Consider the following 27980-nt stretch of genomic DNA (forward strand, 5'->3'; position numbering starts at 1 on the left):
GTTAGGTAGAAACCATGTAGATAAGGCTATGTCGCGACATAGAATAGCAGATCTGCGCCCCATACAGTTTGGTACTCCGGCTACAGGCCGTTGAGTGGATATGATTATATAGGCCATAGCAGCCAAGCATACAGTTTCATCCAGTTTCATACAGTTTTTCTTATCACTTCGGTTTCACTATAACCTTATGGAGCCATGCAAATATCTTGACATAACATTGCATGAAGCATACAGTATACTAAACAGCAAGAAAGATCATCAAGGTAAAATGCTATATATGCTTACAAGTTTAGTTCTACATATGTATGTGCTTATATGTTTCTTTAGTCATTGTGATATTCACTGAGTCTAATCAAAGTGGCAGAATTCATACAGCATAAAGAACATCAGGTAAGATCACGAAAGTATAATGCTATATATGCTTACAAGTTTATTTATATGATGTGACTAAAAGTGCATAAGTCATACAGCATAATGAATAGCAAGTAAGACAATGAACATATACTGTTATGTATTCTTACATGTTTATTGATCTCATCCATACAACACAATGAACAGCAGGTAAGATCATGCTAGTATCAATGTGTGATTACAGGTTCATGTAAAGGAGTTATGAGATAATTAGAACTAAATTATTGATGTTTATGAATTAGAAGTTTATTCGTTGCTATAAAGAGACATTTATGTTGAAATTTACTGATTCTATGATGATCAATGCTTTATGAAATTTGTATTTTAAGTTAGTTGCCATCGCACTTTATTAAGTATGTGAATTATGAGCACCACTGAGTTTTATACTCAGCGCGTCGATTTTTATCACGCGTAGGTTGAAGATCGTGGTTGCTACTTGAAGACTTGAGGAGTACTTTCAAAGCAGAAGTGACTAATTTGGTCATAGTAGATTGAGAGTTGTATCATTAAGAATTTTGGCATGTATTAAGATTTATGGCATGTATAATTATTACATTTGTTAGAGCCTATGTGATTGTAAATATAAGTGAAGCATGTAATTATTTAAGTAGTTGGAGATAAGAATAATACTTATGAAAATATAATGGAAGCATGTAATTATTGTGGTGTAAGTATTTGGAGGAAATGATTGAATATGAAATATGTTACTATAGTCGGTATGATTAGGTCATGAAGACTTGATATAGATCATGAATGCAATTAATTGCTGGATATTAAATGCTATTGAGGATTTATACAATTATGAAAAGATATACAAAGTGTTATTGTGTTATAATGATTATTTGGAGATGTTGGAAGTCTGAAGTTTAATTGGGAGTGTTTTGTATTCATATTTAGCATACAGGATGATATCAGCATGACAAGACATAAGTTCAACCAGATTGTAGCGTCTCGGCTCGGTTCATTCGGGTTAACGGGTGGACCGGGAAGGGATGTTACAATTATCGTATCATGTTTCAATGCAATATAGCTCTTGGTATATGACACTAATATATACACCAAGGTTATTTTTATTACCAATAAAAAATGAAGTGTTTTTTTTCAAAAGTTTTTTATTTTGTGTTTATAATTTATTATAAATGATTGTTTATTATTTGAAATATTAATGTATTATTTATTTAGTGTACTGTGCCCTAAGCGTGTAGATGTCCTATATTTTTTAAAAATTATCATATCTCATACGTTCTTGTATCTCGTGTCCTGTATTTTTGCAATTTAGCTCCTGGATGTCCTATATTTTTTTTTTAATTTGCTTTTGTGTCATTAAAATAAGAAACTTGGTGTTTTTTATTTTATGTTTATTATAAATGATTGTTTATTTATTTGAAATATTAATATATTGCTCATTTTGTGTAGCGTGTTTAAGCGAGTGAATGTACTACCTTTTTAAAAAATTATCGTATCCCATACATTTTGTATCTCGTGTCTCGTTTCCATACAACTCAGCTCCTAGTATATGAGGCTACTGTAACTTTCTAAACTACTATAAGGCATAACAGAAAACTACGAAACAAAAAAATTGCGAGAATAAAAATAAAAATTCTCCATTTAAAAGGAACTGGAGCTAATCAATTAGGCAAAACTTTATCTAGTTGAGTACAAAAATTGTACACATAATATAATGGAAAATCAACATAATCTCATCCAAGAAATTAAGTATTTTTTATTTTATGACTTGGGTTATTTGTATTTTAATTAAATTTTAGTTTACTTTAATGCATTATTTTGATGGGATATAACTAATAGATATTATCATGATAAAGACATTATCTAAAAATATAAAACAATTTATCTTTTTAAAATTATTGTCATTACACCTTATCATCTTACAAACGTGCTAAATAATTATTGTTCTCCTCATACTTGGTAATTTCAGATGCTTACACTTTACTTTCATATAATACAAACTGTTGTGCTTATATATATATATATATATATATATATATATATATATATATATATATATATATATATATATATATATATATACCTTCAAGTTAATGAAATTGGAAATAAAACTTAAGAATTCTAAATATATTAACATTTTCCTCTTATCCTAATTTTAAGTAACTACATTTCTTACTTTTTACATTTTTATGATTTTCCTATTTTTTTTGAAAATTAGCACAAATTCCATAATTTATTTTCCTGAATTGACTACATTACACTAAGGGGTGCATTGGATTAGAATTGTATAAGATTTTAAAAGAATTGTTGAGTTTGATGGAATTGAAGGATTTCTTAAGATTTCCACAAATTCCACTAGAATTCTACATAAAGTTTCATTGAATTGGTGAGACATTTTTTATAGATTTTGATTAACTTTGATGGAATTACATTGATTTTTTATATTTAATCAAAATTAATTTTAGGACCTAATTGAACAAATTAAAAGGTTTTGGAACTCAATTGAAAAACTGAAATACAACGAGAGATCAAAAAGTAAATGCATCATCTTCTTCAAAATTGTTTTTTTCTTCATTATAACCTTACAGCCACCGATAGTGAAAGGCTTGTAATGGCCAGTGTCGCCGGCTGCGATCCTGTGCTCCCAGAACAGTCACGATATGATCAGAAGACCACATGCTTCTCGTCCATTGACTGAATGACGACCGTTTCGTCGGAAAATCATAGGTTTAAATAAATAAATAAATAAATAAATAAATATATATATATATATATATATATATATATATATATATATATATATATATATATATATATATATATATATTAATTTAAAACTGAAAACCAGTAACCGCCGCTAGCCAAGACCTGCGCCAATTACCAGAGCTCACGCAAGGAGGTGATTTTATATTAATTTAAAATCGATGCATGGCCCGTTGCTTGCAGCTTATGGAGCCTAATGATCTGGCCTCAACAACGACATATTGTATTCTTCAGTTCTTTAACTATTTCAAAACTTTTTCAATTTTTTTATTTTATTGAATCATTATTTAATTGAAATTAATGCATAAAAATTTCAAAAAATAATCAAATTAGTTCTGAAAATTTACGGCACTACTAATATTAATTTCTATAAAAATATCAAATTCTCAGCACATGAATTAATTCGAAACTAATCCAATAATTAATACATTATTTTACATCTTAATGGGTAGGATGGAAGTGGTACATGTATTTTAGGATATCCGCTCTGCTCCGATATGTTTAAAGAGGATATAGGTAGTTATAAAAGAGTTTGGAGCGAATATGGATAATGAAATTACTACCCGTAAAGGATATGGGTAGTGAAATTACTACCCGTAAAGGATATGAGTAGTGAAATTACTACCCATAATGGATGTAGGTAGGGTAAGTGTGTAGCTATTTGGATATCGCTACCCATTACATAGGTTTAGTACCCATTTAATAGGTACTTTATACGAGTTTTAGACAGATGCGAGTAGTAAAATTTAAATGGATTTGAATACGGTTACTTAAATGAGTTTTTAAATGGTTTAGAATAGATACGAGTAGTAAAATTTTAAATGAATACGTTTAAAATTCTCGGGTACCTGCTCGCTTCCATCCTTATAAAGGGGTATATTGGATTAAGACTCTGTTAGATTTTAAAAGATTTTTGAAATTTTGGGTTGGAAGATGGATTTATGAATGACTCTTTTATTGATACTTAGCACCTTAAAATCAAACGAAATCAATAATTTTATAAAATCCTTTCAAATCATTAATGTTTTGAATACCATTAAATTTATATGGACTTTTAAAAAGTTATAATTGATTACCATCAGATTTTTATAGATTTTATAAGAGTCTAAATTGAATAGCATAAGATTTTAATAAACTTTAAAAAAAATCTAAATTTAATACCATTGGAATTTTAAAATCTTTAAAAAAAAATCTAACAGAGTTTTAATTCAATACGTTTTGATAATCAATAATAAAAAAAACCACAAAATAAAGAGAAAAAACAACCTAAGAGTAATGTAACTGACGTGAATGTAGAGCAAACACAGAACTGCACAAAAAATAAAAATAAAAAATAAATGGAATATAAAAAAGAAATGGAAGCAAAAGAAAAATCAAAACTATATATATATATATATATATATATATATATATATATATATATATATATATATATATTATAACATTCCTTCCCGGTCCACCCGTTAACCCGAATGAACCGAGCCGAGACGCTACAATCTGTTTGCACCTATGTCCTGTCATGCTGATATCATTCTGTATGCTAAATATTATGTCATGTTGTTGCTTTATATATTATTTATATATAGATATTTACTTAATAGTTATAAGATATTACACTATTTTCCAAAATGAAATGGGCCCAACTATGTGCCCCTGTATGTAACGTCCCATTTTTCTATTGAATCGAGTCGTTGCTTAGAGTCGAGTCGGGCTGATCTAAAACTCGGTTCGAGCCATTAGAGTCTAGAGTGGGCTAGAATGAAATAAGGAGAAGAAGTGGACTTACTTGAAGGAAACAAAAAGATCAAAGTATAAGGATTAGGACTTGCTTGCACTAAATTATAAAGTTGAGGTCTTGAGTTGTACCATTTTGACACTTGAGGTACCATTTGGTAATTTTCACATAAAAATCATGATATTTTGGAGATGTACCCGTGAGTTCCATTTCATTTTCATTTCTTCATCCTTATCTTCATCTTCTTCCTCTACTTTCCTCTTCCACCTTCCTTTCTCCATCACTTTTAATGGTAGTGAAGATTTTAATGGGAGTTAAGCATTAATTCAACTTCTATTCTATCCAAGTAAGTAAACCTTCTTGAATTTCATAATTGAATCATTTGGTGATATTTTTAGATGATTCATAAGAATTCTTATGTATAGGAGAAGTGAGCTCAAAGGTAGAAGAAAAAGGAAGCTAAAGAGAAGAGCTTAAGCTTTTTGGAGTGAAGGTGTGCTATCTCTTTTAGTTTACTTCATTTCCTTGCATGAGAATTTGTGTGTTGTGTTGATAATGAGAAGATATGTTGCTTAATGTTGAGTGAGAGGACTGGAAATGGTGAAAAAGCATGAGATGAAATGAATAAATGAAGTAGATATTGAGTTCATGCTGAAACAAGTTTTGTTGGAAAAGTTACCAGTAACTTCACCTTGATTTTTACCCCATTTAATGATGGAATTAGGAAGTGTCATAGAAGCGTTATTTGTTCCTCTATGTGTTAGCTTTACATGGGTTTTTGAATCACCCAAATCGGAGTTGTAAATTGAGAGATATGACCAAAATAGTACAGACTGCGCAGGTTGGAAAACACGACGCGCGCTCGCGAATTTCATTTGTGCGCTCGCGAATTGTGCCTGGAAACTCTCTGACTCTCATTTTGCACTTCTCGCGCTCGCGACTTTCATTTGCGCGCTCGCGACTTTGGCCTGTAAACTCACTGACCCTCATATTTGCTTCTCGCGCTCGCGACTTTGCATGGCGCGCTCGCGAATTGTGTTCTGATGCTCTTTTGGACTTCATTTTCAATGCAATTGTATTCCTTTGCTCAACTTGTATGTCTCCAATCATTTTAAAACAAAAAGACAACATTAGAACATGTATCAAAACAACATGCAAGCATGCAAATGATGTGAAATGAGGTAAATACTATGGTGTATGAAGGTATGAATTCTATGCAATTGTATTCCTTTGCTTAACTTGTATGCCTTCAATCATTTTAAAACAAAAAGACAACATGAACACATGTATAAATACAAAATGCAAGCATGCAAATGATGTGAAACTAACATGACACAAGTTGCCCGCTTGGCGAGGCTATTAGCATACAGGTAAGCAGTATGGTTTATGAAATGATGAAGTAGTTAATTTTATGACACAAGCATGTGAAAATAACATGACACAAGCATGCAAATTATGACACAGTTACTATGCTTTTATTTTATCTATTGACATACCATTAATATGCTCCATTGAGGTTAGGTAGAAACCATTTAGATAAGGCTATGTCGCGACATAGGATAGCAGATCTGCGCCCCATACAGTTTGGTACTCCGGCTACAGGCCGTTGAGTGGATATGATTATATGGGCCATAGCAGCCAAGCATACAGTTTCATCCAGTTTCATCCAGTTTCATACAGTTTTTCTTATCACTTCGGTTTCACTATAACCTTATGGAGCCATACAGATATCTTGACATAACATTGCATGAATCATACAGTATACTAAACAGCAAGAAAGATCATCAAGGTAAAATGAAAGTATCATGATATGTGTGCTTACATTCCATATGTGAGTAAATGTTTATTTCTACATATGTATGTGCTTATATATTTCTTTATTCATTGTGATATTCACTGAGTTTTAATAAAAGTTGCAGAAGTCATACAACATAAAGAACACCAGGTAAGATCATGAAAGTATAATGCTACATATGCTTACAAGTTTATTTATTTAATTTTTAAGGAGCCATACAGTTATAAGATGTTATTAATCATAACTTATATGATGTGACTAAAAGGGCATAAGTCATATAGCATAATGAACAGTAAGTAAGACAATAAAAATATACTGTTATGTGTTCTTACATGTTTATTTATTTAATTCATACAGCATAATGAACAGTAGGTAAGATCATGATAGGTGTGATTAAAGGTTCATGTAAAGGAGTTATGAGATAATTAGAACTAAATTATTTATGGTATGAATTAGAAGTTTATTCTTTGCTATAAAGATGCATTGATGTTGAAATTTACTAAATCTATGATTTTCAATGCTTTTATGCAATTTGTATTTTAAGTTAGTTGTCATCACACTTTGTTAAGTATGTAAATTATGAGCATCACTGAGTTTTATACTCAGCGCGTCGATTTTTATCACGCGTAGGTTGAAGATCGTGGTTGCTACTTGAAGACTTGAAGAGTACTATCAAAGCAGAAGTGATTAATTTGGTCATAATAGATTGAGAGTTGTATAATTAAGAATTACGACATGTATTAAGATTTATGGCATGTATAATTATTACATTTGTTAGAGCTTATGTGATTGGAAATATAATTAAGCATGTAATTATTGTGGTGTAAGTATTTGGAGGAAATGATTGAATATGAAATATGTTACTATAGTTGGTATGATTAGGTCATGAAGACTTGATATAGATCATGAATGCAATTAATTGCTGGATATTAAATGCTATTGAGGATTTATACAGTTATGACTATATATATAAAGTGTTGTTGTGTTATGATGATTAATTGGAGATATTGGAAGTTTGGAGTTTAATTGGGAGTGTTTTATATTCATATTTAGCATACAGGATGATATCAGCATGACATGATATAAGTTCAACCAGATTGTAGCGTCTTGGCTCGGTTCATTCGGGTTAACGGGTGGACCGGGAAGGGATGTTACACTGTACATGCCACAGAACCAAAATATCAAAATGAGTGGCTACCCTGAAGATTAGGTCTTCAAAAGATGAACTACATTAATTGTAAAGATGACTCTCTACGGTCCAGACCCAAAACCTGCGAGTTAAAACAGGTAACTCGCTGAGCAAATAAAGCTCAGTGGATATCTCAACTTAATAAGAATCAAATAAATAAACATGTAATTACACATATCATTACACTTTCATGATCTTACCTACTGTTCATTATGCTATATGAATTATGCAACTTTTATTAAACATCGTATAATTTATATTACAGTGAAACTAAGTGATAAGAAGAACTGTATGAAACTAGATGAATACTGTATGGCTGGGCTGCTATGACCCGTACATAATCATATCCACTCAACAGTCTATAGCCGGAGTACCACACTGTATGGGGCGCAGATCTGCTATCCTATGTCGCGACATAGTCTTATCTACGTGGTTTCTACCTAACCTCAGTGGAGCATATTATCTGTATTTTAATAATACAATAAACATATTAAATTATTCATAAAATACATAAATCATACGGTTTACCTGTATGCTGTCTCATTCTGTACGTTGCTAACTTGTTTTCATGCTTTAAGAGGATTTCATATACAACTACAAGTAATCTCTAATGAGTAATAATGCAAACAATTGATAACTTGTAAAGGAACTTGCATGGAAATAATCTAATTGTTGCACCCGCGACTCAACTCTTACTAATCTTTATATAATGTATACCATTTAGATTAAGGAAATTCTTGATTTTAATTTAATTTAACTCAGAAGGTTAAATTCAGTAAAAATCTTAGGCTGAATGAATCTACATATGCATCCCGACATTATTTCTAATGTAGCCTTGAAATCTGCCAGGGCAACCTGTATATGTTTCACAAATTCTAGCATAACTTTTTCTACATAGGTCCAATTTAGATAATTCTAAATTCTATGGCTAGCTAACACATTAGGGTACAAATATGTCTTCTATCACATCTGTTAAATATGTTGGTAAAGTAGTCAAATATTGAGCTAAAGTAGCAACTTCCAGTCTGCCTAGCTTTTGATTTCTGCCTGCACAGTTTGTACCATTTTGGTCATATCTTTCAATTTATAAGTCCAATTTAGGTAATTCTACATTCTATGGTTAGCTAACACATTGGGGTCCAAATATGTCTTCTATCACATCTCTTAAACATGTTGGTAAAGTAGTCAAATATTGAGCTAAGGTAGCAACTTTGAAGCTGTCTAGCTTTTGGTTTCAAGCCTGTATAGTTTGTATCATTTTGGTCATATCTTTCAATTTATAAGTCCAATGTAGGTAATTATAAATTCTATGGTTAGATATCACATTAGGGTCCAAATTTGTCTTCTATCACATCTCTTAAATATATTGGTAAAGTAGTCAAATATTGAGCTAAAGTAGCAACTTCCAGTCCACCCAGATTTTTAGTTTTCAGCCTGCACAGTTTGCACTATTTTGGTCATATCTTTCAATTTATAAGTCCAATTTAGGTAAATCCAAAGCTCATAGACATCTAAAACATAAAGGAACAAATAACTCTTGTATAACACTTCCTAATTCCATCGGTAAATAGGTTTAAATTCATGTTGAAATTACTGGTCAGTTTTCCCACAAACTTATTTCAGCATGAAATCAATATCCAATTCATTTATTCAATGCCTCCCATGCTTTATCAACATTCTCAGACCTATTACTCAACACGCAGCAACATATCTTATCACTATCATCACACGACACATATTCTCATGCAAGAAAATTTGTTAAACTAAAAGAGATATCAAACCTTCAACCAAAAAGCTTTAAACTTTCTTCTTAGCTTCCTTTTTCTTCTAACTTTGAGTTCACCTCTCCTATACATAATAACCTTTTATTAATCATCCAAAATATCACTAAATTATGAAATTCAAGAAATTCAACTTACTTAGATAGAGTTATAGGTTGAATTTAATGCTTGAAAGGTTGAATATTATGGTAGAAAATGGAGGAAGATTTAGGAGAAGATGGAAAAGGTAAAGTGAATGGAATTTTCAGGTAACCTCTAAATATATCTCTGATTGTATGTTGAAAAATTCCAAATAGCACCTAAATTTTCAATATCTTACAATTTAATACATAAACTTTATACTTTATTTCAATTAGGTCATAATCCTTATACTTTTATCTTTATGTTTCATTCAATTAAGTCCAATTCTTTTAAGTATCTAATTTAAATCCCATTCTACCCCACTTTGGATTCTAATGGCTCGAACCGGATTCTGGTTCGACCCGACTCGACTCTATGCAATGACTCGATTCAATAGGATGTCACAGACACATACACACACACACACACACACACACACACACACACATATATAAGAAAAAGGAAAACTTACTTGAACCCAAAAGAGTCCATGTTGCACCGAGGCTTGACTGAGCTAGTGGATTTCGGAGGAGGACAGGCCACAAGCGGAGAGAGAGAGAGAGAGAGAGAGAGAGAGAGAGAAGAAAAAAGAGGAGGGAAGAGGGAGCAGGATGAAAATGTTCATGCGAGGGAGAAGGAGTGACTAAAGAGCCCTAAAAATTAAGGATCGACGAAATCGGTCACTAAAATATTAAATTTGATAGCCAATTTTAATTTGGAACAAAAAACATCGGCCGTTGATTCAGTCGCAAATCAAAAATCCAAAATCCACTAATATTTATCACTAAAACTTAGCGACCAACAAGCAGGCAATCGCTAAATATGTTGCTAAGACGTTGTTATACAATCAGTACTTTTCTGCCATAATTTGGTGCCATATTTAGCAATTGGCAACTAATCAATTGTTATTGGCCTCTTATCGATCACCAAGTTACTGTCTCATTTTTTTTCAATGATTAATTTTCGTTGCAGGCTATCGATAACCTGCCGCTAAATAGCAACAAATTTGCTAAAGGGCGCATTTTTTTATAATGTTTCCTAGTTAACTAATAAATTTGATACGGTTAACCTTTGAAATTTAATTATTCTCTTTTCATAATTGTTGTTAACCTTCTTATTTTTGTTAAACGTTTGAAATTTAATTTTTAACATTTATTAATCATGATTATGATTCTTCACCTTCTACCTTCTTTAAATGTTTTGAATTTAATTCTCTAGATTTAACAAACATCATTATAATTTAAAATGGATGCTCTCTCCATTTTATTTATTTGGACAAAAGTGGTTTTGCATAAGAATTAAAGAAAATAATTTTTTTTCTTAATTTGCCCTCAACATTGCATTAACTACACCTTCTTCACTTAAACGCAATTATATGTCATGCTTTCTTCATCCAATAAAGTTAATTAATAACTCAAAATCAAAAGTATCAAATTATGAGTAAAAATTTTGAGAAGAAACAATGATTTAAGGCAATATACACCCTACATATGTGTATTGTATATTAATTTTGTATTGTCTGGGATGAATAAAACATACACACCAAATTTTTGAATGATCATTACTTATACAGTTTTGCAGTGAAGTTTAATACCTACATAATCAGACTTAATCTTTTTTTACAAGCATATCTTTATTATTTTCCTTATATAATTATGATGTGATTTTCAATTCTTGAATATTTAGTTAAAATTGAAAATCATTGAGTTAGAGTTTAAAATGAGCACAATATTTTAAGTTGTGCGCTGTCGTTTGAAGAGAATTATAAGAATTGTACAGGGAACTAAAATTACGCCCATGAAATGAACTTTTTATGCATTTTTTTAATCAAAGTAGAGAGAAAAAGGAATAAAAGCACTATTTTATTAGGTTGAAATAAACAAGCGGACAATATCTTACTAGGCTTGAGATCTTACATGCAATCCATATTTTTCTAGAACAATTTAAAGGAAGAGAAGGTAAATTATGTTTATTGTATGTTGACAATGATATTTTATTTTATTCATAGAAAAAATCAAAACAAAAAGATACAAACCATATCCATTTTGTTACTTTAAGTGTATGATATGAGATGGAGCGTACTGCATTATCATATATCATGGAGTATGCATTTATTTAAAATTTTCTTTTTGGGGAACTATTGCTCAAGGCACTAGGGATGGCAAAATCAACTCGACCCCATGGGTATGCACCCAATTCAAACCTAATTAAACCAAATTTTAGGATTCTAACTAGGTTTTGGTAGGGTATGAGTAAAAACCAAAAGTTTTATTTTGTTGTGGATATTGCTGTTATAAACTCAAATTCGATTTTGTAACCCGAACTTCAAACCCATAAATCTAAAAGTTTATTATTTTTTAAAAATTATACTATGAAAATTTTAATAAATTGAGTTACTTGTAATAAATTATCTATATAAATCATAATTTTACTTTTAATTTAATGTAGCGTAGTGTAAAATAATTTCACTCTATTTTTTATATATTAATTTGAATTGGTCAAATTTTTAAAATTTTAGATTTTGAAATTTAAAATGTAATTTCTAATATTTGATTTAAACTTTAATTTTAAATAATGGAGAAAAATCATAATGATACTAATGATTTGGAGTGCTCATACAATAACATTTTACCTTTAATGATTTTGTTATGTGAGTGTTTTAGTTATTCTATTAATTTATTTTTGTTATAATTACATTTGGAGAGAGTATGCTACCATTATATTTGAGTGAAGTATTATGATATCAAGAATTTTGAAATTAAAATTTTAATTTATAATTATTGAAATATTTATTTATATATTAATTTATTTTCATATTTTTTATGTATTATATAAATCATTTAGATAAAATATTTTAATTTTTTAATTCAATATTATGTACTTTTTAGAAATATGAATTCATGGGTAAATGGGTATTCGTAGTAAAAGATATCCATAGTACAAGATATCCATGGGTGCCCACGGGTAATGGATACCCGTGGATCGACTCAATATTTCCTACTTAATAGAGTATTGCGTAAGGTACGAACGATTGATGATAGGATTGAGTTTGGGTATTACCCAACTCGAACTCTACTCATTGTCATACCTATTTAAATTTACATTTAAATTTAAAGACTACTGCTAGTTTAAATATAAATGGAACTTAAGAATTAAAAATATTTATATCACTTTATTAACCTATATATTTATATTTATATCTCTCTATATATCTATATTTATAAAATTATATGACTTCTAAAACATGAATGCTGATATGACAACAGCATTTTATCATTTTTTTTTTCATTCCAATTAATATTTTTCATTTAATATACATTAAATTTTTTTATTAAATAGCAGAGTTAATATTTCATAAACATTAGTTTTTTTAGCAAACAATAAAATTACAATCTAATGAAATCTAATGGAGTTATAGTTAATAAATGTTAATTAAATAATGGAGTTACAATAATGTGGTTATTAATGAAATTAAAATGTATTATATTACAATACCATTTAATTAAAATATTTATAAACATTTCAATTTAATATATTAGAATTTAAAAAAAATATAAATAATTTCATCAGTTAAATTATAATAATTTATTATAATAATATATATTAGCATATGATTTCAGTTTTCATCATTTAATCAAAATACATGAATAAATTTATTTAAATTAAATCAGCACAAAAATAAGTCATAATAATCTTCTGAAAAGATTATCCATTAAATCGATTATACAATTGACGCTGCGTAAACATGACTAATTAATTTTAATAAAATAATATTTGCCCAAAATGCACGACGAGTCAATACTTAATAAGATTAAATTAAATTTTTATTTAATTAATTTCTTAAATAAAGTGAAAAAAACCGCGTATGAAACTTTTCATCTCTTCCAGTCAGATTTCCAGATGGCATAAAATGATAGGCTTAAATAGGTTTACAAGGCCCCACTGCTTTCATCAATCAACGTCAGTCCTTTCCTCCTACAGTCCTACCTTTCTTCTGTTCCTGCTTCTTACTTTCCGAGTTCACACTTGCCCCAGACAAACTCAAAAAGCAATTAATCATAAATTGTAAAATAAATAAATAATTAAATAAATAAAATAAATCATAGTCTTAAATTTTCTTCTCTGACTCTCATCGTTCAAAGAAGGCGACCCCAAAAATATCTCTGCCCCAAATCTCAAGTTCTTTGAGTTTGTATAATCGATAGATCAATCAAATTGATTTCTGATTCGGTTTCTGTTCTCTTATGGCTGATCGTGGATCGTACGGTCTGGGTCCTCGATTAGGTCAGAATTCATTTCTAAGTCCCTTTCATTTTTTAATTGTTTATTATTATTATTACAATAGTTTAGTTTTCTGTTTCGTGTAGATTTGGATCTGTTTAGTTTTTTGCTTTGAAGCATCGGGGTTGTGTGTTATTTTTATAGTTAAATGATAGAATGAAGGGTTCGTTTCCTTTGCATGTTTGGTTCCGTGGAAAGTAGATAGTATTTTCCTTTTTTATTTTCTTTGAGAAAAAATGAAACTCAAGTATAGTAATTATTTAATTAGTCAATGAAAATATAGATAATTGTGCTGCTGACCTAAGTAATGAATGAAATATCACTTTTTAGTTATGTGTGAGTTGCACTTGCTTGCTTGAAGTAAAAATCATCAACCATTTAACTTGGACTGTGTTCAATTGAAAATCTATACTACTGTTTTTTGTTTGCTTTCCTTTGGATGTCTGGGGCAGGACTTGAGTGACAAGAATTGGTGGTTATTGTAAGATTGGGAAGGGAATTAAATTGGGGTTGAGGATTATTGAAGAAATAATAGCATTATTCTTGTCTTTTGGTGAAGGTGGCAGTGTCAACATAGTTTTGCCCCGACTAGTTGTTTGTCTTGGATTGGTTAGTACAGGACCATATCAATATTTCAATCAAGTCACTACTAGGTTTGCTTTTGCAAAAGCCAGTTGATGATTCTAATGCAATGTGGCTGAAGTTAATCTTCAAGGCTGAAAATGAGATACTTTTCATTTTTTTCCCCTGAGCAGCAACGACATGTATAATGATAATGATTTGTCATCTTGCCCTAGTTCTATTAGACATTGAACAGAGAATTTGCAGTTCTAATTATTGTTGAGGAAGCTGAGATGCTAGGAATCACCACCATGTTTGTCCTGACTTGCAGTTTCCTGCTTTCTTGTTAATTATAGTTGACAAAAGCCTTAAAAGTCAAGACAAAGATACAATAAATAGATGAACAATGTGAAATTTTGGCCTTGATCTTTAAGTAATTGACAGGTGTGGTTTGCATAATTGTTTCAATAATTTTTCTTTTTTTGACTTCCCTTACATTTTGCTTCCAACATGGTTCGCATTTTTGTTTGAACTTATACTTGACTAACCCTTAATCCCAAACTTGTTGGGTTGGTTATATGAATTTATTTTCTTCATTCCACCTGGTAGGTGGCTACATCTTTAAAAAACCTCTAGATTGCTAAATTTTCTTTCACTAGTTCCCTCCATTTCATCTTACGCCTTCCTGTCTCCTACCACTTCAGTGTGCGTACCTTCAATACTGAGGCATCTGCTAGTTTACAAAACCACCTCAATCTACATTCTGTTGACAATTTCTCAATAGGCTATACTTCTGTTTTGATGTTGATGTTTTCATTCTTTTTTTGTCCATTCGTGTATGTTTACACATCCGTTTAGCATCCTTAGTTTGTCATGCTGATTTTGTGTATGTATTGTTTCATTATCACCCAGCACTTGCTGGTTGGATTGCTGTTCTATAAAGTTTCCTTTAACTGAGCTGGTATTTTGGACTCCTTCCATGCTTTACCACTTCATCCATCTTTACCTAAATGCAATGGCTGACATCCTTCTCTATTCCTTCCCTTACTTTGTATCATCACGCATGCTTTGTGGGATCTCTATGCTATCTAAGCTAGCCTACTTTGATCATTTCCCCTCCATTGCTAAAGTTGTGAAAGCTAACCTTTTACCATTACTTACATGGCATTTTTCATTGATCGATGATTAGTGCTTTTAATGTGCAGATATTCAACAATTATTTATAGAAGCACAACATCGATGGTTGCGGCCTGCTGAGATTTGTGAAATTCTTCGTAATTATCAGAAGTTCCATATTGAATCAGAGCCTCCAAACAGGCCACCTAGTATGATTGCTGAAACTCATGTAACTGTTGGATCATATGCTATAATTTTTTCTAGTTCTTTTGAGTGCCTTATTTGAGATTGCAAGGGAGTTCTTTTGAGTTCTTTTTCTAGTTCTTTTGAAGGCGTGGTCATTACTGTTATTGAAATTCTAGGATATATGTGGAATTTATATTTGAGGTTTGATGGAATGGAAAATTGTTAACACTCATAAAATTGTTAATACATCATTGCCACTATATTTAAGACTTACAAAATTATTAATGCTTCATTACCACTTTCTGCTGTTTACAATTGGATCTTCCTCTTGCTTTATCTTAAGTCGTGGCATTTGATGTTGTGGCATCAATAAATTGACTCATCTGGTCTCCAAACAAAAATGATATATAAAACTACATGAAAATTGACATTAACGCTCATGAAGTCATGGAGCACTAATATGAAATGATTTCTTGGCATATTGGATTTCTCTGGAAGATTTGTGTTACTTTTTGTAGTACTGCTTCTACGAACCTACGGTGGGATTATATGTCTACTTTACTTCATAGTTTTATTATTTTGATTTAGCTGTTGCCTGTTAATTGACTTTCAATACTATGGAATTCAAATGGATATGTTTGTCAAATGTGGAGTTGTTGCATGTTGAAGTTTGATTTTGATAGATTTAATTGTTTCATATGTTTTCTAAACCAGATTTTTTGCATCTTTGAAAGGACAACTCTGTCAGATTTTGTGCAAATGGTTATTAGGATTTTGCTTTTATTGCAATGCAATTGTAGGCCAATTGAAGTTAAGTAGATAATAGAAACTGTTGCTTGAACTGTTTGTAAGTTGTTTGCTCCTTTGTAATATGGCACCCTCATATATGTCTGTATGTGTATGCATCGTTATTATTAGGTATGTATATAAATTAATTTCCTTTGTATATTTTTTCTGAGACAAATTTTAACTTGTTATTCTTATAGGACTTTAGATCATTGCACTGAGAACATATTATCAGTTGTGATGGACTACTAATATAATTTTCAATGTTTTGGGCATTTGTTACATATTTATCTCTTTCCACTTATCCCATTCGTGTATTAACTTCGTGTCTTGTTACATGCATGTATGGTTATGTGTGTACACCTATATTTGTTATATGGCTTTCTTATGCTACGACATTTTAACATTTATCTCATATATCATAATTTTATTTGCTGCTGAAATTTTCACTTTTTCTACTATGCTAGGTGGTTCTCTTTTTCTTTTTGATCGAAAGGTTTTGAGGTACTTTAGAAAGGATGGACATAATTGGAGGAAAAAAAAGGATGGAAAGACTGTAAAGGAAGCTCATGAGAAGCTGAAGGTAACTCTTTTGCAAGTTTCTAGTATGCGTGTGTGATTAGGGGAAGCACAGGTTTTCTCCAGCATCTTTTCAATTTGGCTGCTTAGATATATGAGCTCTAATTTCTTGATTGGAGATCTGTATGTGAAAAAGATATTTATGTAATTCTGAAAGGTGACATTCTTCAAGCAATTTTAGGTTGGAAGTGTTGATGTATTACATTGTTATTATGCCCATGGAGAAGAGAATGAGAGCTTTCAAAGGCGCAGCTACTGGATGCTTGAACAGTAAGTATGAACTCATTTATGAATTAAATTCTGTAACAGGTTCGTTTAGAAGTTAATATCTTATGGGCTTTTATTCCTTTGGTGGTTGTATCATTCCAGCTTCAGGGTCAGCATGCTTGTCATCATTACTTAGTCATAACTAGCTAAGTGCCTTATCATATGCTGGGATTCTTCTATTTTGTCCTGATTCTATAGTCATATCTTAAGACTAATTCGACAAGGAATTAACTTTTGGCTCACCCATTCTCTGGCATGGCTGTGGCACATGTGGGGCACATAGCTGCTGTTAGGTTTTTAGAAGTTTCCAATTATCTCAATTGGAGCATGTTGCACCTTAATTGAGAAAATCATAGGAATCATTGCACATTGCGTAAACCTCAATAGTTCTCAAATGACTTTGGTGTGCAGCATAAGTTGACTCTTTTTTTTTTTTTTTTTTTTGGTTTTATCTTTTTGAATAAAGACTAAGTGAATAGGTGCAGAATGCAATAAAGTAACAATTAGTTGGCATATTATACTGCTTGGACAATATTGCTGAGAGATGGTGTTATTCACAGGATTGCTCAAAAGCAATCAGCATACAACTGTGTTGGGAAAGCTGTCTCTGTTATCTAGCTGGGATTTTTTATAATTGGGAAGACCATCATCAATAGACTGAACCTTCAGCAATTTAATTTCTTGGATAGGTGTTCTAAGAGTGCAAACAATTATTTGTATCAGTGGACATTAACAGCTAATAGTTTACTTTTTTTTTTTTTTTTCTCTTTTTGATGAATGAGCTATTCACTGTCAAGAGTAGATTACTGCCGTACCGCACTAAAGTGTTGGTATGGCAAAAAGAAGAGGAAGATTGAGTAACATAGAGTTCTAAAGTACTGAATTTGGACTAGTATGAAATCATTAGAGAACAGTTGGGAAACCTGGTGCATGGCAGGAACCATCCATAAGAATAAAGATCCAAAGTTGATGTTTCAACATTTGCATTTTCAACTTCCAAAATTACTTTCCTTTGTTGTGTGATTAGGCATTTGAGCCACAATGCTACAGCTCTTCATATAAAAATGCCCTGACAATGTCCAAAGTCTACAAGAAATTAGCCAAGGAGTTACAGTTGGAAGCTTATTAATGTAGGTAGGGTTAGTGCTTGGTCAGTCAGGAGTACAGGTTGTGGCACAGTAGTTCCAAATGTAAGTGAACAGGATCCTGATAGCTATCATGAAGTGACGCACAATTAAAAGATTGAAGTAAATGGATTTTCTTCCTTCTTATATAGTCTCAGGAAAGGTTGTGCCGGTGAGTATTGGCAGAAGTAAGGATATGCATGTGCAGGCTGACTATTTGTGCTGTTCCTTTACTCTACTGGCAATGCTGCCTAATTGAAATTTGTGGTAGGACAGGAAATTCTTGTATTCTGTATATAAAGGGCAAAAATATAAACAATGAAATGGATATAAGAAGCCCTTGACACGTATTCATTGAAGTTTTTTATGGCGGTTACCGGTGAAGATGTGCTGCCACAGCAATGAGTAGGCAGAATGAGTGGTTTCCTATTTTATTTGTTGGGTTTCAATTTTTTATTATTATCTTTACATGTGTATGTGTGTGTGTGTGTGTGTGTACACTATATGTAGTTTTAATTTTTTTTAATCAAATGAGAACCATAAGCCTGGGTTATCATCGTGAAAAATGCTGCCACAGGAATAAGTAGGCATATTGGATAATGCTATCAATAGGTGTGGAGTTGTCATAGGTCTTTTTCTCTCTTTTTTGTTTCTTTGTTTCGTTTTTTGTTTATTTTTATTAATGTAGTCACAGTCCATTGATTTGTATGCTCATTTCACATATCAGAATGTCTTGACCTTGTTGGCTTGAAGATAATGCATGTACTTTTTCTGAAAAGATTAGGTTTGTGCTGGGTGGGACAGACTTTATGGAAGTTGAACATATTCCTTTATCTTTCTTTGATCTTCCCAAGAACTTTTGCTATTTGCAAAGGCTATAGGCAATGGGTTCAGTATTTGGATATTGTTTTATGAATGATTTGGCTGATAATATAACTGGTTGTGAAAAAGTGTAAATTGAGATTGTCCCTAAATGGACCCCCTCCCTAAAAAAGACGCATGTAAACATTCTTATCAAGAAAGGATTAGGAATGGATGTTCTTCAAATTATTTAAATAAATATTTTGCATAATGTAAAAAAGCATATTAGTCGAGACTTAAGTTAGACAAAATGATATAGCAGTACTTCTGGTTCCTATATCTTTCCCTCTTTTGTTCTGTTTTTTTTTTTTGGAACAAATAATTGTGAAAACATGGATCTTTTCTATGTGAAAGAGGTTTGTAATTCAGTCTCTTAGGGCCAAAAGATTCATGGCCCATGTTATCGATAAATTTCTTTTTGTCAATGAAATCCTTATATATCTTGTTTGGGTTTGTTATTGCTTATTTTTTCATGGACTTTTTATTGGATTCTTATGGTTTTGTTAACTGATGCAGGGAATTGATGCATATAGTTTTCGTTCACTACTTGGAAGTAAAGGTAGTACACTCTTCATATTCTTCATTATCATCTATTTAAGTATTTCAAACTTGTTATAGGCTGCGAGATGCAGTCCAATACAAATTTTGCATATCATCCTCAAAGGATAAGGAATTAATTTTCTGATACTGTTTCTTCTAAAATTTTCAAGCAGAGGTATAGTTCTGGTTTGCTCAAAATTAATGATCATTAGAAACATATTTGCAGGGTAACAGGACAAATAGTAGCCCTTCCAATAGTCTTGTTGCTAGTCAGAACAAAGAGCCTTCTGGAAATACAGATTCAACAAGCCCGACTAGCACTCTTACATCGTTCTGTGAAGACGCTGATTCAGGTATATTCTGTTCATTATCTGTAATACTGGTCTTTTATTTTTCATCCTTGTTTTTTAGTATAGAGATGGGCTCAGGGTGCTTTAATATATAGAGTGAAGTGCAAGGTGTAGCATGCTATCTTTTTTGGTCATTTTTTTGATTCTTGGGGAGAGCGGGAAAATTGTGGATGTTTGTTCATGTTAAGGAGTGGTGATTGCATTCTTCACAATTTTGTTTGAATCAGTTCTCTTTTAATATTTGTGGAAGTTTTAATTTAGTCGTGCTGTTCATGGGTAGCAACCTTGTCATTACTTGTCTTAATGGTCCCCTCTTTCCCTCACTCCATCCACCCTTCAGGAAGAATTTGATAAACATTTAATAATTTTGCTCATGATGCACTTGTTCACTCTTCAACTATGATATAAATCTCAGTTGCAACTTGTGTGCAATTAATGCAGCTGATAGTCAACAATCAATATCTGGACACCGCTCATTTCTTGAGTCATCACAAATTCAGAGTAGTCCTGTGATGGGCAAAGTAAATGCTGGTGCATCAAATTCTTATTTTATGAATCCTGGTTCAGGTAAGATTGTTTTTCTTGTTATTGCATTTAGAATCTCCATTACTTGTATTCAATTGTGTGCTGTGATCCATGGGAAACCTCTATGTAATGAAGAATTTGAACTTTATGTATGCTTGAAACTCTTGACAGATAATCATCAAGGTCGGTCATTGACGCCAGTAGTAGGTCCAATTTCATATGTACATCGAGATGCACCAGGAAATAATAATGCTTCTTGCATTACTGAGTCCCAAAGCTTGCCATCTTGGGAGGAGGTCTTGGAGCATTGTACAATGGGAGACAAAAGTGCACCTTCTCATTTATCAATGAATTCTGCTCCAACTGATGCTACAGGTACTGGAAGGAATGTGATTCTTGGTGAGATCTTGTCTGGTGGGAATTCTGCTAAAGAGGATTATGGTGGTTCTTTGCTAATGGAATCACATTGGCAGGTAATTAAATTCTTTCTGCATCTAACATTTTCTTGCATCGTATTTATTGAATAACTTGAAGTGAAATGGTATACTTACTGAAATCGCATAGCATTTATTTCTGGTCTCTAGTTTGTCTTTTCTGGATTTGTTGAATCTGAAATACCTATATGTACATGCAAGCATTGCTTCATTTAGTTACCAATAATTGTATGTTTTTACTTTGCTGTTTTTGTTCCTCGGTTGTGAATCATGATTATCTATATATGCTTGTGTGTATGCATTTGTGATTGGGGGGATGGAGAGAGAGAGGGATGGGGATTCTTTGATGAGCAGAACTTGTTAGGATATAGATATTTTTCTTTTTGCTAAGTGTTGGGGGTTGAGATGCTTTTATCATGTTTAGTGTCAGCTGATACACTGGCATGGAAGATTGAGCACACCGAGGTTATATTATGGTAGTACAGAAGATGAAGTAGATTAAGGATGACAATGATGAAATGCCAAGGGGATGTGTCAATAATTAGGCATGTGCTTAGCTTATGCCTACATTATGAATTTCATAACATGGCTAGGCCTAGGTATAAAGATAGGCTTGACGGATGAGTTCGTATATTGATAACTATGAAAGCATTTTCAATGTTTTTGTCAAATCTGAAATCAAAATTTCCTGATAATCTACATATGCTCAAAACTGCAATATATTGTGCTTATATCCCTTGAATTTCTGGTGTGCCAAGTAATTTGTCATAATTTCTGAACATTTTATTCCCTGTATATTAATTATGTTCATGCTATGATTTAAATCGTTTATCCAGGTTCCCTTTGAAAATAGTTCCTTGCACTCGCATGGGGGCCCTATTGAGCAGACGCTGGACCTCGAGTTGACATATGGTTTAGAAACCAGGTTATTTGAGCAAAGAACTCATAATGCAGATGTACAAAATGAATTTGAGGAATTTTTCTCTGGTCCTGTTCAGCACAATGAGGAGCTTTTGCAGAACAACCTTCAAATGCATCTTACAAATTCAGAACCACAATTTATGATGAACAGAAGATCTGAGAATGACATATCTATAGGGGAAAATGGCAAGTATGCTTTTGTTGGGAAACAGCCATTATTAGATGGAGAAGAGGGCTTGAAGAAAGTTGACAGCTTCTCACGTTGGGTTACGAGAGAACTAGGAGAGGTGGATGATTTGCATATGAGGTCGTCATTGGGTCTATCGTGGAGCACTGTTGAAGATAATGTAGTGGATGACTCTTCGTTGAGTCCCTCTCTCTCTCAAGATCAACTTTTCAGCATAATCGATTTTTCACCAAAGTGGGCTTATGCAGACTCAAAAACTGAGGTATCCGATATCCATTCCTTATTTGAAATTGAGCATTTGTGTTCAGTTGCTTAATTAGAGTTTCTATCAGTCCATTGTTTGTGGTTTCTCTGGAGAGTATAACTTATTTTCCTTTTAATGGTTAATTGGTACTGATGTGATACATTTTTGTAGGTTAGCATTGCTGATTTTCTTTTTCCACAACTAAGCAACGTTCATCTGATGTGAGACAATTATTATGGATCTTTTGTCAAATTCACAAGCTGGTTTTGGGAACTATAATGTGTTCTAATACTTTGGGTCACTAGGGTGCCTAGCAACCTTCTTTACTGTTTTTAAATCTTGTGAATTACTGACATGTCTATTTAGCGCATCCTTTGCCTGACAACACTCATTCTTTTGTCAAGAGTACTACCGTTTGTTCCAATTTCTTATGTCATTTTTCTTCCATCTTTTTATTGTGCTGAGCAGTTGCCTTTGTTTCATGCTTTTGAAATCTGTTACTTGATTCTTAAATTGTTATAACAGAGTAGGGGGAATGCAAAATTTCTTGCTTCTCATTTTCTTTGCTGTAAGCAGGTTCATATTACTGGATCATTTTTGACAAGTCAGCAAGAAGTGGCAAAATGTAGCTGGTCTTGCATGTTTGGGGAACTGGAAGTACCTGCTGAGGTTTTGGCAGATGGTGTGCTCTGTTGCTATGCTCCGCCTCACAGTGTTGCGAGAGTTCCATTTTACGTTACATGTTCCAACAGGGTAGCTTGTAGTGAAGTGAGAGAATTTGATTATCTGGCAGGTTCTACTGAAGTTGTGGATGTTACAGATGTTTATGGTACTAATACAGATGACATGCATCTTCATCTGCGACTTGAGAGGATACTGTCTGTGAGATCTTCCAGCCATACAAACTGTCTATTTGATGATGCTAGAGAGAAACAGAAGTTAGTCAGTGAGATCATTTTATTGAAGGAGGAAGATGAAAGTGGCCAAACAACAGAACCAAGCTCAGGCAGACATATATCGCAAGATGAAATAATGAGGCAACTTCTTCAGAAGGCAATACAAGAAAAATTATATCAATGGCTCCTTCATGTAGTAGCTGAAAGTGGTAAAGGGCCATGTGTGTTAGATGATGAAGGGCAAGGTGTGCTTCACTTAGCAGCTGCTCTTGGTTATGACTGGGCCATAAAACCAATCATTGCTGCTGGAGTTAGTATCAATTTCCGTGATATGAATGGATGGACTGCTCTTCATTGGGCTGCATACTACGGCAGGCAAGAACTTGAGTTTCTAACCTTTGTTAGACAATGATTCCATTTTACACTGCATTTGAAAAGCAAGTTTTATTATTTGTCCTTTGCCTGGAGTCTTATTTCTTTGTCTAAGTGCATTTAGAATGCATTCTCATATTAGCATGTGTTAGAAAGAAGATTTCGTATCAGAGTGTTGAATTTGAAAAGCAATTTGTCTTTTGCCTCGAGACTTAGTTCTTTGTCTAGGTGCATTTAATTTTGCTGTCCAATAATAGTATGCGTTAGAAAGTACAGTCCATACCAGAGCACAAAGGCTGAAACTTTCTTCTAGTTATCTCTTTAACTTTTGTGCTGCCTGTGGCTTTGCACTATTCATATGCTGACACATTTCTTGCAAATACTAATTAGTTAGTATCAAAACTTCCTAAGGACTATTTGCTTTATCTTCCTGGGTTTTTCATTCGACAAATTTCTATCAGATGCCATGTAATTTGCATATATTTTACAATATTAACAGTGGTTGCTTAAATGCTTTTATTATACAGAGAGCAGACAGTAGCGGCGCTCGTCTCATTAGATGCAGATACTCGGGTATTGACTGATCCTTCTCCAGAATTTCCTTTGAGTAGAACTCCAGCGGACCTTGCTTCAGGCAATGGACACAAAGGAATTTCTGGATTCCTTGCAGAATCATCTTTGACTAGCTATCTACAATTGCTTACACTAAATGATTCAAAGGAGGGTGGTTTGCCAGAAGTTTCAGGAATGACTGCTGTGCAAACTATTGCTGAACGGGTTGCAACTCCTGCAAATGAGGTTGATGTGCCAAATGTGCTACCGATGAAGGATTCACTTACTGCCATACGTAATGCTACACAAGCTGCTAATCGTATACATCAAGTATTCAGAATGCAATCCTTCCAGCGGAAACAGTTGACTGAGTATGGCGATGATGAATCCAATATATTGGATGGGCGTGCTCTTGCACTTCTAGCAGCCAGGACCCACAGGCCTATGCATTCTGATGGAATGGTCAATGCTGCAGCCATACAAATCCAAAAGAAGTTCCGGGGGTGGACGAAGAGAAAAGAATTCCTGATAATCCGGCAAAGAATTGTTAAGATACAGGTTTGTTTCATATTTATAACCATAAATGAATTTGACATGTGAATTGCTACATTTACTAATCAAATAAATTTTTTAATGTTACATCCATTTTATTGAAAGAAATTCACCATTTTAGCCTTTTAGCTTTTGGGTTCTTGTTGGTGTTTTTCGTGCTGAAATTTGATAGTTATCATATTCATATGCAGGCCCACGTAAGGGGACACCAGGTAAGGAAGCAATACAGAACAATCATCTGGTCAGTTGGAATTTTGGAAAAGGTTATACTGCGCTGGAGGCGCAAAGGAAGTGGTTTGCGGGGATTCCGCAGAGATGCAGTTAAGGAGACCAATGTACAACCCTTGGCTTCACAACCCTCGTCTTCGCAGCCCTTATGTTCACAGCCCTTGTCTTCACAGCCCTTGCCTTCACAGCCCTTGTCTTCACAGCCCTTGCCTTCACAGCCCTTGCCTTCAAAAGAGGATGATTATGATTTTCTAAAGGAAGGAAGGAAGCAAAATGAGGAGAGGCAACAAAAAGCACTTACAAGGGTGAAATCTATGTATCATTCTGCAGAAGGACAAGCTCAATACCGGAGGCTGCTGACTTACTTCGAAAAATTACGGGAAACTAAGGTATGCAAACTTTTAATTCTACAAGTATCTATTTCAATGTATGCTATATTTTACTTTGATTTTTATTGAACGTTTTTTTAACATTATGGGTTCAAGTCACTAATCATTGCAAACTTCTTTCCCCTAAATAACATTACGTGGGTTGTAAATGCTTTGGCTCCATAGTTTACTAACATTCTGTGTGGATATACTTCTTTTCCCTGAAATTAGTCGCTTAACTGTTGATGGTTTGTAAAACTATTCTTGATTGGATATGTTTTCGACCTAATCAAGTGTGATAAATGAATTAAATTTTAACTATAAAAATTCTAATGGAATGGCAAATCTTCTGGCCCCCTTTTTCTTTCAGGAATGTGAAATGGTACTGAGCAGTCCAAATGAACTTGTGTATGCCAATGAAGACCTTGTTGATATTGATTCACTTTTGGACGATGACACTTTCATGTCACTAGCATTTGAGTGAGTGAGCGAGTGAGTGAACTTGAGCTCTGCTGATTTGCTTCATTCACCTGTAGATAGATGAATGCCCTAACTTTATGCCTGCCTCTGTATGTGTAAATATCTAACCATTGTAGAAACTAACTAGCTCTTGATGATATATTAAGATCTGCATGCGTAGTGTACACTTCTCAGGTTTTAAAGATGCTAGTGTCGATTGTTTTTGTTTAGGGCATTGGTCTATTTATTAGATTAGAACAACTCCTATCTGTATAATTTCTTGTTTGAGATAAGTGTGATGTCTAGCATTTGGGTTTGAACATTTTGTTTATTTGGGTGAAACATTTTATAAATAGCACATTTAGTCTCTGAACTAGCTATATCTCAAGTGGAAGATTTTGTTATGGGTTTTGGATTTTCCAGCTACATTAACTTGCTTTGGTGTGTGCCGTGTATCTTCTGGGAGTTGGAGTGATGTAAGATTTTTAATGGAAATTTTATAATTTTTTACTGAAAATTAAACTTTTATTTTTTACCAATTATAACAATTATGTTTAATATTAAAATGTATTAAATATGCTAATGTGAAAATATATACATATCATATAAAATATTTATTACCTTACATAAATATATAGTTGTATCACAAAATAAATTTTGATATTAATTAGATGAGCGGATCATTGTTCAGAATGTTAGGATCTCAATGTTACCTGTTGATGGGGATGTTCGGTTGTCGGAATTCAATTTTTTGTATGGAAAATTTATTTTTTTGGGAAAAGTAGAATTCTCGTAACATATTATAGGAAAAAAAAAAGTAATATAATTGTATAATAAATATTATTATATAATTTAAAATATTTTATTTTTAATAGAAATTTAATTTTTCTACCCTTTTGAAGTGGGAAATTAGGAATTTTTAGCAATTCAGCTTGTATATTATAGTAAATACTAACATAATTATGTATATTTCGACAAGTAATCTAGAAAAAAAATGTGAAATAGTTTTAATTAAAAAAAAAAGGGTCTCAACAAACATGCATAGAAGAATGTTATTATATATAAAAAAAATTAAAATTAGTTATAAAATACTTTTTAAATTTAGCAAGAATTTGAATTTATTAGTTTTATATATTGAATTAGTTGTGACTTAAGCTAATTATTATAAGATTAAGCTAACCAACTGGATCTCAAATACTTTGCTTCTTTCAATTTTTAACGGATACAGCGGGAAAATGGGAAGCTCACGGACTCAACTCATGTCAAACACATGATTTTTCTATTTTTCCACAAAATTATGCAAACTTTACTATTTTACTCATATATTTTGTCAAAATACATCGATTTGTCTCTGTATTTTTTAAAATATAAGAACAAAATAGTAATTTTCTCAATCAAAACTTATTGATTTTGATTTAGGAAAAAGGTAATTTTTGTATTTTCGATATTAAACGACAAAGTATGACAAAGTATAAAAAATAGATAAAAGGACATATTAGTTCAGCGAAATCAAATATAAGAAAAATTAGTGTATTTTAGAAATACATGAAAATGTATTTTGCAAAATGAAAGAAGGAAAGAAGTCTTTTTCTTAGAATTAGATTCAATTTTCAATTCCAAAGTGAAGCATTTGATAGTGCTCATGCTTCAAATTTATAACTTGATTCCGTTGAAAATTAATGTTCAATATTGTGAGTTGGAATGACAAAATTTTATATATGTTTATTAGTCGTCATTTAGATAATCAAATAAAAATTGCATGTTGATTTGAAAAATTACATTTACAATAAATATTATTTAAAAGAATTAAAATATTTTAATATAAAAATA

At 32.2% G+C, this 27980-nt stretch overlaps 1 protein-coding gene across 1 annotated transcript; it reads left to right on the forward strand.

Annotated features, from left to right (window-relative positions):
• Positions 1-13807: 13807 nt before the first annotated feature.
• On the forward strand, positions 13808-26523 carry LOC105643958 (Calmodulin-binding transcription activator protein with CG-1 and Ankyrin domain). The gene is made up of 13 exons (XM_012229200.4): positions 13808-14045; positions 15809-15928; positions 17159-17274; positions 17452-17540; positions 20039-20081; positions 20289-20415; positions 20854-20979; positions 21109-21410; positions 22208-22741; positions 23300-23994; positions 24519-25101; positions 25287-25712; positions 26062-26523. The coding sequence occupies exons 1-13, from the start codon at positions 14006-14008 to the stop codon at positions 26173-26175; spliced, it is 3315 nt and encodes a 1104-aa protein (XP_012084590.2). The 5' UTR covers positions 13808-14005; the 3' UTR covers positions 26176-26523.
• Positions 26524-27980: the final 1457 nt, after the last annotated feature.

The sequence above is a fragment of the Jatropha curcas genome, chromosome 8 (genome assembly GCF_041381405.1).
Source record: "Jatropha curcas cultivar XTBG-Jc1 chromosome 8, XTBG_Jcur_1.0, whole genome shotgun sequence".
Classification (NCBI taxonomy): Eukaryota; Viridiplantae; Streptophyta; class Magnoliopsida; order Malpighiales; family Euphorbiaceae; genus Jatropha; species Jatropha curcas.

Excerpts from the sequence above, each read along its gene's own strand:
- LOC105643958 (XM_012229200.4), top strand. The coding sequence starts at position 14,006 with ATGGCTGATCGTGGATCGTACGGTCTGGGTCCTCGATTAG. Across the intron at positions 20,980-21,108 it reads TTTTATGAATCCTGGTTCAG|ATAATCATCAAGGTCGGTCA; the intron begins GTAAGATTGTTT and ends AACTCTTGACAG. Across the intron at positions 25,713-26,061 it reads AAAAATTACGGGAAACTAAG|GAATGTGAAATGGTACTGAG; the intron begins GTATGCAAACTT and ends TTTTTCTTTCAG.